General features: G+C 39.6%; 1 protein-coding gene across 1 annotated transcript in view; it reads left to right on the top strand.

Moving 5' to 3' along the window:
* Positions 1-19,947, top strand: part of LOC126356240 (pre-mRNA-splicing factor ATP-dependent RNA helicase PRP16) — a 202,213-nt gene that overhangs the window by 134,470 nt on the left and 47,796 nt on the right. Inside the window, exons 14-15 of the mRNA XM_050007065.1 lie at positions 2,993-3,152; positions 14,831-14,981. Coding sequence (XP_049863022.1) covers positions 2,993-3,152; positions 14,831-14,981 — 311 coding nt within the window. The remainder of the gene's footprint in view (positions 1-2,992; positions 3,153-14,830; positions 14,982-19,947) is intronic.

Below are 19,947 nucleotides of genomic sequence, written 5' to 3'. Positions count from 1 at the left end.
TTTGAAACATACTGAGATGATAGTATGTGGTTGCCACATCATAGCAACTGTACCTTGATTTTATTGTTGTACTAGGTCTTAAGCTTATGTATGAAATTGTTGCAGCTTTATGTAAATAAGAGGTGGTCCTCTGCATAACTATTTATCCAGAGAGATATTTTTGCTAGTGCAGATGAATTGTCAGACCGATATAGAACAACAACTTCCAATAAGTGAAGTATATAAACCTTGAAGTAATCCAAAAGGCAAGGGAAGTTGACCGAGCGAGTTGGCGCAGTGGCTAGACACTGGACTCGAATTCGGGAGGATGAGGGTTCAACCTCGCGTCTGGCCATCCTGATTTAGGTTTTTCGTGATTTCCAGGCAAATGCCTGGATGGTTCGTTTGAAAGGGCACGGCTGACTTCCTTCCCCGTCCTTCCCTAATCCAATGAGACTGATGACCTCACTGTCTGGTCTCCTTCTCCAACCAAACCAACCAAGGGAAGTTGTTCTTTTTGTTGTTCTTTTCCCCTTCCCCAAGACAGTAAGGCAGATTGCAAGTAACATTACCACAAATGTGAGAACAATTGAGATAGAACACTGTTATAGCAACGAAATACAGACAAGTCTGTTCAGCAGTGGTGAATAAGTTTCTTCAGCCTTCAGAATTGCAAAATTTCCCACGTGAAAGCTTTTAAGTACCCAAAAAAACTGAATGGCTGTCAGTAAATCACTGTGTAGTTGCAAGCTTAAAGTAGTTGCAAGCTTAAAATCATTCCTTCCAGAAGACATTATTCTCAGAATTCCTACAAAATTGTTCTTTTACAGCATGCAGTTTCAGAACATCATTATCTTTCTCATTTAGACATAAATGTTAATATTTGTAATAAGATTACTATTTGAATACGTCCTACCACAAATCTTAAAATTAAAAAAGATTACATGTTGAGCTGCTGGCAGGCACAACGAAAAGACACTTATACATTAGTGTTTGGCCAAAGCCATCAACAGAAAAGGAATCATAGACAGATTCATTCACACAAGCAAGCACACCTTCACACACACATGATCGCTATCTCTAGTAGCCTGGACTCCAGTGCATGCAATTTGCTTGTTACAAAAATCAAACAGTGGAAAATCCAGGATGGGATGCAACAATGTAATGAAAAAGAAAGTTACTACTCATCATGTAGTAGAGATGCTGAGTCACAGATAGCACAACAAAAAGACTGTCACAAACAAGCTTTTGGCCAACAGTGCCTTTGTCAAAAACAGATATCTCTCTCTCTCTCTCTCTCTCTCTCTCTCTATCACACACACACACACACACGACTACAGTCTCCGGCAGCTGAGTGTGAATGAATGAATGTGTGTGTGTGTGTGTGTGTGTGTGTGTGTGTGTGTGTGTGTGTGTGTGTGTTTCCTTTTCTGAAGAAGGCTTTAGCCAAAAGCTAATGTGTAAGTCTGTCTTTGTTGTGCCTGTCTGCAACTCAACATGTCATCTCTGCGGTGAATAGCAATCTATCTTTTTCTTACATTACTAATCTTAAGATTAATTAGCTTAGCCTGTCTGCTTGTTGTTGATACTTTTTGCCCACCTACCTGCAAAAAATTATTATTTTTATTTATTTATTAATCAAGTTATGTTGGACCATGTGAACAGAAGTGCTCAGTCATGGAACGAGTCCATACATAGATAGCCAAATGCGAATTAGAAGATGTATAAACAAAAGAATTAATAAAACATGAAAAAAATTGAAAGAGATTAATGAGTAAATAATTTGTTACAGAGAAAAGTTCTGAACTAATGTAAGGGAGGAATGTGACACAAGAAAATCTTTCAGTGTCAGTTTAAATACTTGTGATTTATCTCTCAACTTTTTCAGTTCCACTGGAAGCCTGTTGAAAATGAAACTTCCTGAATAGCGCACAACTTTCTGTACAATGTTTAAGAAAGTTTTATCCAAGTGCATACCATTTCTCCATCCAGTGTTTACTGAATGTATGTTGCTGTTCCTTCAGAATGAGTCAGTATCATCAACAAAAAATCCCATGATGGAATATATGTACAGGCACGACACAGAATTGTAGGACACTTGAACAGTAGCCTACTTGAAGTTCATGAATTGACATCACAACTCAGCCCATCTGCCCTTTCGTTCTTGGTAACTCCATAGAGTTACTCCAAAATATTACACCATACAGGTACAAGAGTAAAAATAAGCAAAGTAAACAAGCCTTTGAATTTCAGTATCAGAGATAGTGCAGACTATTCTTATAGTGAATATATCAGCATTCAGATTATGAACAATATTTCCAATTAGATGCTTCCACTAAAGCTTTCCACCTACCCTCAGTCCTAAGAATTTAAAATAGCCACCTTGGCTGACATTTTGACTACCTTGGGCCACTAAAATTTTACTTTTGCAAGTGTTCCATGTCAGAAACCGAATGCCTTGCATTTTAGTGTTAATCTGTTCTCTAAAAGCCATGTGCTGATGTTACCAACTATGCTGCACCACAGTACCTCCAACAGTACACAGAAAGAGGAACCACCTAATTCCTTCGGAGTTTTGATTATACTTGTAGTCTTGCTAACTGTTGACAGACTGTGAATAGTCACCTGACAGTGAACTCAGGCTCCAGGCAAATTATGAGTTATTGAAGTAGTAAATAAAAATATGTAGTACATAATAAATACATATACCTCCAGTGTAATAAATAATGATTACGTAGTCATCTTTCCACATTGATCATATCAAGTTTTTAATTCTTGACTGTGAAAAATATAAAGAAAATTATTTGACATTCATGAGTGTACTAACCATTTGGTTTCTGGAATACAATAAGTATTTTATTAAGCAATCATTTACAATAAAATTGTCAGGGAAGAGTCTGCAGCACACCATATTGGCATTCTGGCATGTCTCTTTGCGTTTAACCAGGTACCTATTATGCATGAGAATTTTTTGTTTTCACATCTTCACTTTTATGTTTTGTTTGTTTTGCAGTGGATGGAATAATGTATGTGGTAGATTCAGGTTACTGCAAACTGAAAGTCTACAATCCCCGTATTGGTATGGATGCTCTACAAATATATCCGATCAGCCAGGCCAATGCCAATCAGCGATCAGGCCGGGCGGGAAGAACAGGCCCAGGCCAATGCTTCAGGTAACTTACTACCAGACATTCATACGCAATTATGATTTTGTATGCGGGTCATTCTAAAAGTAAAATCTCCAATTTGTTTTTTGTGTTGACTTGGTTGCTGATTGTATTACAACTAATGGTGAACCTTTCTGCTACTATTGTATTAGCATTTTTGTCATAATGCTAGTAGTAGCTGTAGTGTTTCAGAATGTCATCTTTTGTACAAACCCATAAAAAAAATGCAAGTAGATCACAGAATTCCTCACAGAAACACAACTCGAAACGTAGTTATTCACAAACATTTCCCAATGAGGTATCAAGACGATACAGCAGATGCGAGTACTTTAAGGAAATGGATGTATGTAAAAAGCAATGTTCCTGGTATTGCCTATCACATATTACAGTGAAAACCATCTTGACATCATGATCTCAACCGAACAAAGTGATGCAGTGGTTAGCACACTGGTTCCTTTGAAAGGGCATGGCCAACTTCCTTCCCCATTCTTCCCTGACGTGGGACTGATGACCTCGCTGTTTTATGCCCCCCAACAAATCAACCAACTAACCAGTTTTTGATGACTTAACCACCTGCAGTTAGATGATGTCCATAAAAAAAATGGTGTGATTCTTTTCAGTAATGCAGAACCTGGAGAACCCATTCCAGGGCACCACAAAGTTATGCTAACTAACCTAAAAGATGAAATTTTGAGACTAAGGAGAGAAGAGTTTTTCTCCCGCAGCACAATCCTCCTGGGCTACAGATCAGACTCACTGCCATGAAATGTATTGCAAAATTTTGATGGACTGTTGTATCACATCCACCATATAGACCAGCTTAATGTTATCTGTTGTCTTGTAGGGAAGTGGACAATACCTGTGAAGTCAGAATTGCATGTCAGTGATTAAGTGGAAAAGCTGCTGTCAAAAGCTGTCTCATTACTTCGATTCTCTTATGTTCTTTCCATATAAAGTTGTTTATGTCAGAAAGGAGGGTGGAGGAAACAACCTTCATGATAACTGTTGCAGTTTCCATTGTTAAAATTAATGATGATTCTTATTTTGTAGTAAGTTTCAGTCATTTTTTAAAGTTGCCACTATTAAATTGGATAGATGTTTATTGATCTTGAGAATTTAACATCACATAATAATTTTCACTTCACTATGTACTGTAATTTGCAACTGCCTTTGTCTTATGATACAGTCAATTCCAGAGGTAAAATAGTCCCCCATTTGGATCTCTGGGCAAGGACTAGCCAGGAGTACATCATTATCAGGAGAAAGAAAACTAGCATTATATGGATCAGAGTGTGGAATGTCAGATCCCAGGTAGGTTAGAAAATTTAAAAAGGGAAATGGACTGCTTACAGTTAGATATAGTGCGAATTAGTGAGGTTCGGTAGTAGGAGGAACAAGACTTCTGGTCAGTTGAATACAGGGTTATAGATACAAAATCAAATAGTGGTAATGCAGGAGTTGGTGTAATAATGAATAAAAAATAGGAACATGGATAAGCTACTATGAACAGCATAATGAATGTATTATTGTAGCCAAGATAGACATGAAGCCCACACCTATCTCAGAAGTACAAGTTTATATGTTGACTAGCTCCACAGATGATGAAGAGATTGAAGAAATGTATGATGTGATAAAATAAATTATTTAGATAGTTAAGGAAGAAAAAAATTTAATATTCATGTGGGACTGGAATTCGATAGAAGAAAAAGTAGTAGGAGAATACAGATGAGTGGATAAAGAATGAAAGAGGGTGGTAGAATTCTGCACAGAGCATAACCTATTCATAACTAACACTTTGCTTAAGAATCATGAAAGGAGGTTGTGTACATGGAAGAGGCCTGGAGACACTGGGTTTCAGATAGATTATATAATGGTAAAATAGATTTAGGAACCAGGCTTTAAATTGTAAGACATTTCCAGGGGAAGATGTGGACTCTGGACACAGTTTATTGGTTATGAAGTATAGATTAAACCTGAAGAAATTGCAAAAAGATAGTAATTTAAGGAGATGGGATCTGGCTAAACTGAAAGAACCAGGTTGTAGAGAGTTTCAGAGAGAAAAAGAATAGATAGCTTTGGGAGATGAAATAGTGAAGGCACCAGAAGATCAAGTAGGGAAAAAGGCGAGAGTAGTATAAATCCTTGTTTAACAGACGAGATATTGAGCTTAATTGATGAAAGGAGAGAATATAAAAATGAAGCAGGCAAAAAGGATACAAACATCTCAAAAATGATATTGACGGAAGTGCAAAATGGCTAAGCAGGGATGGCTAGAAGACAAACACGATGATGCAGTGGTACATGTCACTATGGGTAAGATACATGCTGCATACAGGAAAATTGAAGAGAACTGTGGAGAAAAGAGAACCACCTGTGTGAGTATCAAGAGCTCAGATGGAAAACCAGTCCTAAGCAAAGAAGGGTAAGCAGAAAAGTGGAAGGATTATATAGAGGGTCTATACAAGGGCAATTATGGAAATAGAAGAGGATGTAGATGAAGATGAAATGGGAGATACGATACTGCGTGAAGAGTTTGACAGAGCTCTGAAACACCTGTGTCGAAATAAGGCTCCAGTAGTAGACACCATTCCATTAGAACTACTGATAGCCTCAGGAGAGCCAGCCATGACAAAACTCTGCCATCTGGTGAGCAGGATGTGCGAGACAGGTAAAGTACCCTCACAATTCAAGAAGAATATAATAATTCTAATCCCAAAGAAATCAGATGTTGACAGGTGTGAAAATTACCGAACTGTCAGTTTAATAAGTCATGGCTACAAAATACTAACCTGAATTCTTTACATACAAATGGGAAAACTGGTAGAATCTGCCCTTGGGAAAGATCAGTTTGGATTCTGTAGAAATGTTGGAACATGTGAGGCAATACTGACCCTATGACTTATCTTAGAAAATAGATTAAGGAAAGGCAAACCTACATTTGTAGCATTTGTTGGCTTAGAGAAAGCTTTTGACAATGTTGACTGGAATACTCTCTTTCAAATTCTGAAGGGAGCGAAAGGCTGTTTACAATTTGTCCAGAAACCAGATGGCAGTTATAAGAGTCGAGGGGTATCAAAGGGAAGCAGTGATTGGGAAGGGAGTGTGACAGGGTTATAGCCTATCCCCATTGTTATTCAATCTGTATATTGAGCAAGCAGTAAAGGAAACAAAAGAATCTTTGAGGTTTACTGATGACATTGTAATTCTGTCAGATACAGCAAAGGACCTGGAAGAATAATTGAATGGAATGGACAGTGTCTTGATAGGAGGATATAAGATGAACATCAACAAAAGCAAAACAAGGATAGTGTAATGTAGTTGAATGAAATCAGGCAATGCCAAAGGAATTAGATTAGGAAAAGGAACACTTAAAGTAGTAGATGAGTTTTGCTGTTTGAGAAGCAAAATAACTGATGATGGTCAAAGTAGAGAGGATATAAAATGTAGACTGGCTATGGCAAGAAAAGCATTTCTGAAGAAGAGAAATTTGTTAACGTCAAGTATAGATTTAAGTATCAGGAAAAACTTTCTTAAGGTGTTTGTATGAATGTTAAATAGTTCAGACAAGAAGAGAATAGAAACTTCTGAAATGTGGCGCTACAGAAGAATGCTGAAGATTAGATGGGTAGATCACGTAACTAATGAGGAGGTACTGAATAGAATTGGGGAAATGAGGAATTTCTGGCATAATTTGACTAGAAGAAGGGATCTTTAGGTAGGACACATTCTGAGGCATCAAGGGATCACCAATTTAGTACCAGAGGGAAGTGTGGAGGGTAAAAATTGTAGAGGGAGACCAAGAGATGAATACACTAAGCAGATTCAGAAGGATGTAGTTTGCAGTTGTTACTCACACATGAAGAAGCTTACAGAGGATAGAGTAGCATGGAGAGCTGCATCCAACCAGATGTAGTTTGCAGTTGTTACACATGAAGAAGCTTACAGAGGATAGAGTAGCATGGAGAGCTGCATCCAACCAGTCTCTGGACTGAAGACTGTCGCTACCACCACACCAATAAAAAAAATCAATTTTCATAAATTAAGTTGTTCAAGGTAAAGAGATTGTTCTTTACTTGACCAAACAATTTGCCAAATAGCTAACTGGTTTGCTCCTGTGCACTGTTTTTTTTTTGTACAGACCTGTTTGAAATATTTCTTAGCTTATTCTCTGAGAACCAAAAATCTCGTGTAGATTTATATGTGGAGGAAGAAATTTAGACAGTACAATCATTTTCAGAGAGAGATTGATATTTTGTTTCATTAAAGAATAGTTGTACCAGTCAGTACAGTGAATAATTGATAAGCCATGGCTTGCAAGCATGTCCCCTTAATTTCAAGGGTATACTTAAAATTATTTTTATATTCTTCCGCCTATAATGTTTATGACATTAAAACAGCAGTACATACACAGAAATAATTCATTTACATATGATATAACAGTATGTCATTTCATCAAATCATATTGCAGACTTGTATAGTGACCTGTATATTCTCAATTATATTTATATGGATAAGTATTCTATCTTCACTGTAATTCAAAGTAAATGAAAAGTACCATCACTACTTTGAAATTTATACAGCTCATTATCAGACAGTTTTCATGCTTTCATCAAAACATGTAGTGCATTTATTTACTGGTGAGTTGCCATAGGAAGTGATTGCAGTTTCAAACATGTAATAAAGATGGATGCACAGCAGAGTTCTGTTAGAATGCAGCTTCACCACATGCATATCAGTCTTGTTTATGTTCCTAAGTACTCCCCAATGCCTACAGTTCTCTCCACTCTGATCAGATTGTGCATAGCACCACAAAAAATTGTAATATTGTTCTTGGGTTCCATACAGCTGTCCGTAACAATGTTTGGCTCCCTTAGCTGGGAGGTGCTATATTACTTTTCCATCCTGGGGCTTTCTCCAGTTGGTCCTTATCATTACAAACAGGATTCTTTATGAGGCTGCTGTTTTGTCTGTTAAGCTTCAATTTTATCAATTTTTCATGCTCAGTATTGCTAAAAAAATTAAATAATATTGTTGATTTAAGTTGTTGGTAGTGTAAAGCAACCAGCCACAAATTGGTTTTCCTCTGATGAATCGTATTCATAATGTTGGTTGCATTTTCACAATCGCACGTGTTGGTTTGCATTGTTAAACAGTTTCATTTGGTCACAAAACAAATTTCCTCTGTGCTCCATATGTTTTGACTCTCAACATATGAAAGAAAATACAAAGAGTTTGCGAAGTACAAGAATGTAAAAGATGCTGCAATACAAAGATACATTACAAAGATATGGCATTTCATTTAGTTCCAAAATTATGGACATAGAGGAATTATAGGCAAAGTTTAAACTGATTGTTAATTGCACACTGAAAATGTAAGTGGCATCTAAGTGTATTAAAGGTGGAAAGGACCCGCTATAGTTTATTAATCAGATAGAGAAAATGTCATACTCTCGGTCCAAAATCGTACAGACAAATGACACAGGCAAAAGTAAGTAGAAATTTGTGCATGCAAAAGATCAATGTTTGAAGCATTCAACTACTTCCACTGTTTTACCATAGCAAAGACCTTGCTGACAACCCTAGAAAATTCTGGTCATACATAAAGCCGAGTAAAACCGTGAGGGACGGGAAAAACCAACTGTGGTTCAACAACAAAGTTAGGAAACTACTGCGAAAGCAAAGAGAGCTTCACTGCAAGTTTAAACGCAGCCATAACCTCTCAGACAAACTGAAGCTAAATGATGCGAAAGTTAGCGTAAGGAGGGCTGTGCTTGAAGCGTTCAGTGAATTCGAAAGTAAAATTCTATGTACCGACTTCACAGAAAATCCTAGGAAGTTCTGGTCTTACGTTAAATCAGTAAGTGGCTCGAAACAGCATGTCCAGACACTCTGGGATGATGATGGCATTGAAATAGAGGATGACATGCGTAAAGCTGAAATACTAAACTCCTTTTTCCAAAGCTGTTTCACAGAGGAAGACAGCACTGCAGTTCCTTCTCTAAATCTTCGCACGAACGAAAAGATGGCTGACATCGAAATAAGTGTCCAAGGAATAGAAAAGCAACTAAAACCACTCAACAGAGGAAAGTCCACTGGACCTGATGGGATACCAATTCGATTCTACACAGAGTACACGAAAGGACTTGCCCCTTCTAACAGCCGTGTGCCGCAAGTCTCTAGAGGAACTGAAGGTTCCAAATCATTGGAAAAGAGCACAGTTTTCAAGAAGGGTCATCAAGCAGATGCGCAAAACTATAGGCCAATATCTCTGACATCGATCTGTTGTAGAATTTTAGAACATGTTTTCTGTTAGCATATCATGTCATTTCTGGAAACCCAGAATCTACTCTGTAGGTATCAACATGGATTCTGTGTATGTATGGATGGATATGCGTGCGTGCGTGCGTGCGTGTGTGTGTGTGTGTGTGTGTGTGTGTGTGTGTGTGTGCGCGCGCGCGCGCGAGTATATACCTATCCTTTTCTCCCCCTAAGGTAAGTCTTTCCGCTCCCGGGATTGGAATGACTCCTTACCCTCTCCCTTAAAACCCACATCCTTTCATCTTTCCTGTTCCTTCCCTCTTTCCTGACGAAGCAGCCGCCGGTTGCGAAAGCTCGAAATTCTGTGTGTGTGTTTGTATGTTTTATTCATTGTGCCTATCTACCGGTGCTTTCCCGCTTGGTAAGTCTTGGAATTTTTGATACCACGTGGGAAATATATATCTAAAAACAAAGTTGATGTGACTTACCAAACAAAAGTGCTGGCAGGTCGATAGATACACAAACATACACACAAAATTCAAGCTTTCGCAACCAATGGTTGCTTCTTCAGGAAAGAGGGAAAGACGAAAGGATGTGGGTTTTAAGGGAGAGGGTAAGGAGTCATTACCATCCCGGAAGCGGAAAGACTTACCTTAAGGGGAAAAAAGGACAGGTACACACACACACACACACATACACATATATCTATCCGCACATACACAGACACAAGCAGACATTTGTAAAGGCAAAGAGTTTGGGCAGAGATGTCAGCCGAGGTGGAAGTACAGAGGCAAAGATGTTGTTGAAAGACAGGTGAAGTATGAGCGGCGGCACCTTGAAATTAGCATAGGTTCAGGCCTGGCGGGTAACGAGAAGAGAGGATATACTGAGGGGCAAGTTCCCATCTCCGGAGTTCTGACAGGTTGGTGTTAGTGGGAAGTATCCAGATAACCTGGATGGTGTAACACTGTGCCAAGATGTGCTGGCCGTGCACCAAGGCATGTTTAGCCACAGGGTGATCCTCATTACCAACAAACACTGTCTGCCTGTGTCCATTCATGCGAATGGACAGTTTGTTGCTGGTCATTCCCACATAGAAAGCTTCACTGTGTAGGCAGGTCAGTTGGTAAATCAAGTGGGTGTTTTCACACGTGGCTCTGCCGTTGATCATGTACACCTTCCGGGTTACAGGACTGGAATAGGTGGTGGTGCGAGGATGCATGGGACAGGTTTTACACCGGGGGTGGTTACAAGGGTGGGAACCAGAGTTTAGAGAAGGTGGCTTGGGGATTTCATAGGGATGAACTAAGAGGTTACGAAGGTTAGGTAGAAGGCGGAAAGACACTCTTGGTGGAGTGGGGAGGATTTCAAGAAGGATGGATCTCATTTCAGGGCAGTATTTGAGGAAGTCGTATCCCTGCTGGAGAGCCACATTCAGAGTCTGATCCAGTCCCAGAAAGTATCCTGTCACAAGTGGGGCACTTTTATGGTTCTTCTGTGGGAGGTTCTGGGTTTGAGGGGATGAGGAAGTGGCTCTGGTTATTTGCTTCTGTACCAGGTCGGGAGGGTAGTTGCAGGATGTGAAAGCTGTTTTCAGGTTGTTGGTGTAATGGTTCAGGGATTCAGGACTGGAGCAGGTTCGTTTGCCATGAAGACCTAGGCTGTAGGGAAGGGACTGTTTGATGTGGAATGGGTGGCAGCTGTCATAATGGAGGTACTGTTGCTTGTTGGTGGGTTTGATATGGACGGATGAGTGAAGCTGGCCATTGGACAGATGGAGGTCAATGTCAAGGAAAGTGGCATGGGATTTGGAGTAGAACCAGGTGAATCTGATGGAACCATAGGAGTTGAGGTTGGAGAGGAAATTTTGGAGTTCTTCTTCACTGTGAGTCCAGATCATGAAGACGTCATCAATAAATCTGTACCAAACTTTGGGTTGGCATGCCTGGGTAACCAAGGCGGCTTCCTCTAAGCGATCCATGATTAGATTGGCGTACGAGGGGGCTATCCTGGTACCCATGGCTGTTCCCTTTAATTGTTGGTATGTCTGGATGAGGTATCAAATATATTGCTTCCCCCTACTTATACCTCCCGAGGAGATCACGAATGTAAAATTAGAGAGATTCGAGCACGCACGGAGGCTTTCCGGTAGTTGTTATTCCCGCGAACCATACGCGGCTGGAACAAGAAAGGGAGGCAATGACAGTGGCCCTCTGCCACACACTGTTGGGTGGCTTGCAGAGTATAAATGTAGATGTAGATGTAGAAAGCGATTAAGCAGAGTGAAGACTTATCCTGTTACTCTCAACCAGTCTGGTGTGGCAATAAAAGGAAAGCTGAAATTTTATACTTCGTGTTTTAGAAATCATTCACACAGGAGGATCATACAGACATAGCATTGTTTGACTGCCATACAGACTCCCACATGAGGGACATAGTAATAGGCATTCCTGGTGTAGAAGAGCAAGTGAAAGAGTTGAAACCAAATGTGTCAACAGGTCCAGAATTCGCATTCAGTTTTACTGAGACTACTCTGCATCATTGATCTGTTACATAGCTTGCATTTATTGCAAATGTCTCACCCAGTGCGAAGTCTCAAGCAACTGGAAAAAAGTGCAGGTGACTCCTATATAAAAGAAAGGTAAAAGAATGGACCCACATAATTACAGGCCAATATCCTTCAAATCAGTTTGCTGCATAATTGTTGAACACATTCTGATCCAAATGTAATAAATTTTCTTGAGACAGATAAGCTTCTGTCCACAAATCAGCAAGGATTTGGAAAGCATCACTCATGCAAATCTCAGCTTGGCCTTTTCTCACCTGACACCCTACAAAGCATTCATAGATTTCTGGAAAGAGTTTGATGTGGTGCCTCACTGCAGACTTTTGACAAAAGTCTAAGCTTACGGATTAGCTTCCCTGATACGTGAATGGCTTGAAGACGTTTTAAGTAATAGAACCCAGTATGTTGTCCTCAATGGCGAGTACTTGTCAGAGGCAAGGGTATCATCAAAAGTGTCCAGGAAATTGTAATAGGACTGTTCTATATAAAATGATCTGGCAGACAGGGTGAACAGCAGTTGGTGGCTGTTTTCTGACGATGTTTTGGTGGATGGAAAGGTGTCATCGTTGAAAGGCTAGGAGGGTACAAGATAACAGACAGAATTTCTAGTTGGCGTGATGGATGAAAGCTTGCTGCAAACTTATAAGAATTTAAGTTAATGTGGAGGAATAGATAAATAATTCTGTATTGTTTGAATACAGCATTAGTATTTTGTTGCTTGACAGCATCACATCATTTAAATATCGAGGCATAATATTGCAGAACAATATGAAATGGAATGAACACATCAGGTTGGTAGTCAGGAAGGCGAATGCTCAACTTCATTTTATTGAGAGAGTTTTGGGAAAGTGTAGCTTATCTAGAAAGGAGACGGCATAAATGCTAGTGCAATTCATTATTGGGTACTGCACAAGTGTTTGAAATCCCCACTAGGTCAGATTAAAGGAAGACATCGAAGCAATCGTGAGGTGGCCTGTTGGATTTATTTCCAGTAGATTAAGTATTACTAAAATGCTTCATGAACTCAAATGGGAATCCATGAACAGGGGACGATTCTCTCTTCATGAGGCACTATTGCAGAAATTTATGGAACTGGCTTTAGAAGTCGATTGCAGATCAATTCTATTGCCATTGACATACATTTTTTGCAAGGACCTCGAAGATAAGATGAGAAAGATTAGGACTTATACAGAGGCTTATAGACAGCTGTTTTTCCCTCACTCTATTCATGGTTTGAACAGGAAAGAAAGTGACTAGTAGTGGTACCTTCCGTCATGTACTGTACAATGGCTTGCTGACTACATATCTAAATATAGCTGTAGATTACTGTTACTGTGATGACAGTGTATTAAAATTTATTCATATTTAGTGACATGAAGATTATTGAGTTTAGTAGATACGTACAATATTATAAAATTTGTAACTTGATCTTAAGGGAAGTGCAGAAACATTGTTTATATTGGCGTGTGGATAGTACGGGGTGGGCCATAAGTTAATTGTCACTAGCAAACCATAGACTTTGTTCTGTGTGTAGTGGTAGTGAGTTGTGAACCTGACTAGTGCACAGTACCTGTAACACAGTTGACAGTTGTTTTTTTGTTGCCAGAGAAACAAAGAATAGAATGAAATACAGTATTATGAAAGCATTCTGTGGAGATGTAAAGTGACTTTGAAGGCAAATGGCAGAGTGAACAGACACAACAGTACCTACTGAGATCCTACAAATCCCCATCTGGTAAGCCAGCTGGTGTGGCTGAGAGGTTCTAGGCGCTTCAGTCTCCGGTCGCAGGTTCAAATCCTGCCTCGGGCATGGATGTGTGTGATGTCCTTAGGTTAGCTAGGCTTAAGTAGTTCTAAGTTCTAGGGGACTGATGACCTCAGATGATAAGTCCCATAGTGCTCAGAGCCATTTGAACCATTTTGAATCCAGCTGGTAATGGAGACAAAATTAAACTCCCCTGGCATGAATGTATGGACAGGGATTTTCAGGAGTCAGATAATAGAGCCTTCTTTTTTAACGATAGTGTCAATTTTATGAATTACATAGATATCCATCAAAAAGTGTAATCAGAACTGGAAAATAGTCCACTTTTTTAAATATCTGCAGCCAGTTAAGGAAAAGTTGATATGGCAACAAGATAGAGCAACTCCGCATTGTTGAGTTATTCTGAAGGACTTTCTGAATGAAAGTTTTGACTAATGGATTGGCAGAGAGCATAGTATTGAATGACCTCCACAATCCCCACATATTACGTCATGGATTTTTCAGTCTGGGATATACTAAAAAATGAGGTTTATTCGATTAAGGTTAGTGATATTAAGTATTTGAAGGAAGGAATCCAATGAGAAGTTGAAAATGTACAATCCGTAAAGATTCGCTACAAAATTTGTAAATCGTGTTGAAAAGATGCAATGTTTGCTTGTAACAGCATAGAAACCACTTTGAGCATCTTCTGTAGTTTCATTGAACTGTATATGTTTTTCTTTCTTGATAATAAATCTGTATTTTCATTTATTTAGTGCTATTGCACTGAACAGGTTTTTGACTAACTGACTTATGACTCATTCTGTAATTTCTGGAAGTTTTTCAGAAAAGGAGTATTAGCCAATTCAGTCTGCTCTTTAAGTGTATAGTCAGGGGAACTGTGTGTGTGTGTGTGTGTGTGTGTGTGTGTGTGTGTGTGTGTGTGTGAGTACATGTATTTCTTCTAACATATGCATAGTGGCTCCTTTTTCTGCTGAGTGCAATACTCTCGCATTTGTTTCACATTGAATGACTTTCTTTAGCAAATTGCATTACCTTTTGACTGATTTAATTTTTTGCTACTTCATTATTTATATTGCATGCTTGTTGTTTTAGGTTATATACAGAAAGGCAGTATAAAGATGAACTGCTTGTTACAACTGTCCCAGAGATCCAGAGGACCAACCTTGCAAATACAGTGTTGCTTTTAAAATCTCTTGGTGTTCAAGATTTGTTGCAGTTTCATTTCATGGATCCACCACCTCAGGTAACTGCATGGAAGGTTGTACATTTAAAATGATGTTGGGAATGTTTATTAGGGAATGTTTGGCTACAAATGATTGTAACAATCTTATCAGTAATGGCTACATGAAAGCATGGTGCTTGAAAGTACCACAAAACAATCACCATAGCATTACATCACCACTGCTAACATACATTTTCAGTAATTATTGAGATGTGTGTGTTGTCTATTGTTTCTCACCTTACATGCCAGCATCCATGTTATGGACAATGGGGCTCATTGGGGACATTGGCCAACAGCAGACACCATTTTCGATATCACTACCCATATTTATTCACCTTTATTGTCATAAAGAATAGTGATGAGCAGTTTGCTTCAGAGCCACATGTTGTTGTTGTGCTCTTCAGTCCTGAGACTGGTTTGATGCAGCTCTCCGCCGGCCGCGGTGGTCTAGCGGTTCTAGGCGCTCAGTCCGGAACCGTGCGACTGCTACGGTCGCAGGTTCGAATCTTGCCCCGGGCATGGATGTGTGTGATGTCCTTAGGTTAGTTAGGTTTAAGTAGTTCTAAGTTCTGAATCTGCTTAGTGTATTCATCCCTTGGTATCCCTCTACGATTTTTACCCTCCACGTTGCCCTCCATTACTAAATTGGTGATCCCTTGATGCCTCAGAACATGTCCTACCTACTGATCCCTTCTTCTAGTCAAGTTCTGCCACAAACTTCTCTTCTCCCCAATTCTATTCAATACCTCCTCATTAGTTATGTGATCTACCCATCTAATCTTCAGCATTCTTTTGTAGCACCACATTTTGAAAGCTTCTATTCTCTTCTTGTCCAAACTACACTCCTGGAAATTGAAATAAGAACACCGTGAATTCATTGTCCCAGGAAGGGGAAACTTTATTGACACATTCCTGGGGTCAGATACATCACATGATCACACTGACAGAACCACAGGCACATAGACACAGGCAACAGAGCATGCACAATGTCGGCACTAGTACAGTGTATATCCACCTTTCGCAGCAATGCAGGCTGCTATTCTCCCATGGAGACGATCGTAGAGATGCTGGATGTAGTCCTGTGGAACGGCTTGCCATGCCATTTCCACCTGGCGCCTCAGTTGGACCAGCGTTCGTGCTGGACGTGCAGACCGCATGAGACGACGCTTCATCCAGTCCCAAACATGCTCAATGGGGGACAGATCCGGAGATCTTGCTGGCCAGGGTAGTTGACTTACACCTTCTAGAGCACGTTGGGTGGCACGGGATACATGCGGACGTGCATTGTCCTGTTGGAACAGCAAGTTCCCTTGCCGGTCTAGGAATGGTAGAACGATGGGTTCGATGACGGTTTGGATGTACCGTGCACTATTCAGTGTCCCCTCGACGATCACCAGAGGTGTACGGCCAGTGTAGGAGATCGCTCCCCACACCATGATGCCAGATGTTGGCCCTGTGTACCTCAGTCGTATGCAGTCCTGATTGTGGCGCTCACCTGCACGGCGCCAAACACGCATACGACCATCATTGGCACCAAGGTAGAAGCGACTCTCATCGCTGAAGACGACACGTCTCCATTCGTCCCTCCATTCACTCCTTTTGCGACACCACTGGAGGCGGGCTGCACGATGTTGGGGCGTGAGCGGAAGACAGCCTAACGGTGTGCGGGACCGTAGCCCAGCTTCATGGAGATGGTTGCGAATGGTCCTCGCCAATACCCCAGGAGCAACAGTGTCCCTAATTTGTTGGGAAGTGGCGGTGCTCTCCCCTACGGCACTGCGTAGGATCCTACGGTCTTGGCGTGCATCCGTGCGTCGCTGCGGTCCGGTCCCAGGTCGACGGGCACGTGCACCTTCCGCTGACCACTGGCGACAACATCGATGTACTGAGGAGACCTCACGCCCCACGTGTTGAACAATTCGGCGGTACGTCCACCCGGCCTCCCCCATGCCCATTATACACCCTCACTCAAAGTCCGTCAACTGCACATACGGTTCACGCCCACGCTGTCGCGGCATGCTACCAGTGTTAAAGACTGCGATGGAGCTCCGTATGCCAAGGCAAACTGGCTGACACTGACGGCGGCGGTGCACAAATGCTGTTCCTTTTTCTCACAATAGTAAAAAGGTATATGTTGATGTAGCAGGCAGGGTTACACATCCTCCACAGTAGTGTATGATGTCTTACAGACCACAGCCTATGACTGTCATATATGGGTGGTCATAATAGTAATGTGACTCATATATGTATTGATGTATCCTTTCTTATTTCTGTTACCTGATGACAATGGTATACAAAAAGGTCTGAGGTATGGACCCAGTCATACCAAGGATTTTTCTGACAGATGATGTTTTATCTTTGGTAATGGTTTATGTCTGGTAAAAATACTAAGTTGCAGCATGGTTCAGGTTTCTTGTTAAACAGTAAGTTTTTTTATAGGATGAAAACAAAGCTAAATATGCTCATGCAGCTGCTCATGTGACTAAGTGAGTTGTCAAATAAGGACTTAGCTTTTCTACTGCAAATCATTTATCACTTCAGATCCCAAGGTTTTCAATATCATGGTGACCAGAACTATCGAAACACACACATGAGACCTAAAATTCATGAGGAAAAATCCACGGCTGCAGCCACAAATTTAACTGTGATTCATTTATCACATACTGATTTGGATTTTCCATCAATTTCTCAAATCATAACAGTGAAATGGCAGAAGATTTTCATCTAACATTTCCCATTCTTTAACTATTATTAATATGTGTAAAATGAAGTAAATTCTTGTGCTGAATGTTTATATTATTAATATTTCTTTCTTATCTCAGACGTTACGTCTGATCAAAAGTAGTAATTGACGTGGACCTTGATCAAGCATGACTTCCTTTTAACTGTACGGTATATGTTATATTGCATTTAGGAACTTTCGGGTAATTGAACATGTATCAATAATTACAGATTTCTGTAGTTGTATATATAAGTTTGGATGTAGCTGTATTGCATTGATGTAATGGTGGATATTGTGTGGTATGACTCCTGTAGTTGATAGTATAATTGGTATAATATCAACTTTACCCTGATGCCACATATCCTTGACTTCCTCAGCCAGTTGGATGTATTTTTCAATTTTTTTCTCCTGTTTTCTTCTGTATATTTGTTGTATTTGGTATGGATATTTCGATTAGTTGTGTTAATTTCTTCTTTTTATTGGTCAGTATGATGTCAGGTTTGTTATGTGGTGTTGTTTTATCTGTTATAATGGTTCTGTTCCAGTATAATTTGTATTCATCATTCTCCAGTACATTTTGTGGTGCATACTTGTATGTGGGAACGTGTTCTTTTATAAATTTATGTTGTAAGGCAAGCTGTTGATGTATTATTTTCGCTACATTGTCATGTCTTCTGGGGTATTCTGTATTTGCTAGTATTGTACATCTGCTTGTGATGTGATCTACTGTTTCTATTTGTTGTTTGCAAAATCTGCATTTATCTGTAGTGGTATTGGGATCTTTAATAATATGCTTGCTCTAATATTTGGTGTTTATTGTTTGATCCTGTATTGCAATCATGAATCCTTCCGTCTCACTGTATAAATTGCCTTTTCTTAGCCATGTGTTGGATGCGTCTTGATCGATGTGTGGCTGTGTTAGATGATACGGGTGCTTGTCATGTAGTGTTTTCTTTTTCCAATTTACTTGCTTCATACCTGTTTATGGTATGTGATCTAAAGGGTTGTAGAAGTGGTTATGAAATTGCAGTGGTGTAGCCGATGTATTATATGAGTGATTGCTTTGTGTATTTTGCTAGTTTCTGCTCGTTCTAGAAAGAATTTTCTTAAATTGTCTACCTGTCCATAATGTAGGTTTTTTATGTCGATAAATCCCCTTCCTCCTTCCTTTCTGCTTAATGTGAATCTTTCTCTTGCTGAATGTATGTGATGTATTCGATACTTGTGGCATTGTGATCGTGTAAGTGTATTGAGTGCTTCTAGGTCTGTGTTACACCATTTCACTACTCCAAATGAGTAGGTCAATATAGGTATTTATAGCTTTTGTTTTGTTTCTTGCTGTCAATTCTGTTTTCAGTATTTTTGTTAGTCTTTGTCTACAGTTTTCTTTTAGTTCATCTTTAATATTTGTATTTTCTATTCCTATTTTTTGTCTGTATCCTAGATATTTATAGGCATCTGTTTTTTCTATCGCTTCTATGCAGTCACTGTGGTTATCCAATATGTAATCTTCTTGTTTAGTGTGTTTTCCCTTGACTATGCTATTTTTCTTACATTTGTGTGTTCCAAAAGCCATATTTATATCATTGCTGAATACTTCTGTTATCTATAGTAATTGGTTGATTTGTTGCTGCCAGTAGTTTTAGATCATCCATGTATAGCAAATGTGTGATTTTGTGTGGGTATGTTTCAGTAATATTGTATCCATAATTTGTGTTATTTAGCTTGTTGGATTGTGGGCTCAGAGCAAGGCAGAACCAGAAAGGACTTAATGAGTCTCCTTGGTATATTCCACGCTTAATGTGTATTGGCTGTGATGTGATATATTATTTGAATTTGTTTGGATACTAAGTGTAGTTTTCCAATTTTTCATTACTATGTTTAGAAACTGTATCAATTAAGGATCTACTTTGTATATTTCCAATATTTGTAGTAACCATGAGTGGGATACACTATCAAAAGCTTTTCGGTAATCAATGTATGCGTAGTGTAGCGACCTTTGTTTAGTTTTAGCTTGATATGTTACCTCTGCATCTATTATCAGTTGCTCTTTACATCCTCATGCTCCTTTGCAACAGCCTTTTTGTTCTTCATTTATAATTTTGTTCTGTGTTGTATGTGTCATTAATTTCTGTGTAATGACTGAAGTTAATATTTTGTATATTGTTGGTAGGCATGTTATGGGGCGGTATTTATCTGGGTTTGCTGTGTCTGCCTGATCTTTAGGTTTCATATAAGTTATTCCTTGTGTAAGTGTATCAGGGA

This window comes from Schistocerca gregaria, chromosome 3 (genome assembly GCF_023897955.1).
Source record: "Schistocerca gregaria isolate iqSchGreg1 chromosome 3, iqSchGreg1.2, whole genome shotgun sequence".
Lineage (NCBI taxonomy): Eukaryota > Metazoa > Arthropoda > Insecta > Orthoptera > Acrididae > Schistocerca > Schistocerca gregaria.
The sequence above is the reverse complement of the archived record's forward strand: the minus strand, read 5'-3'. Positions and strand labels throughout refer to the sequence as shown.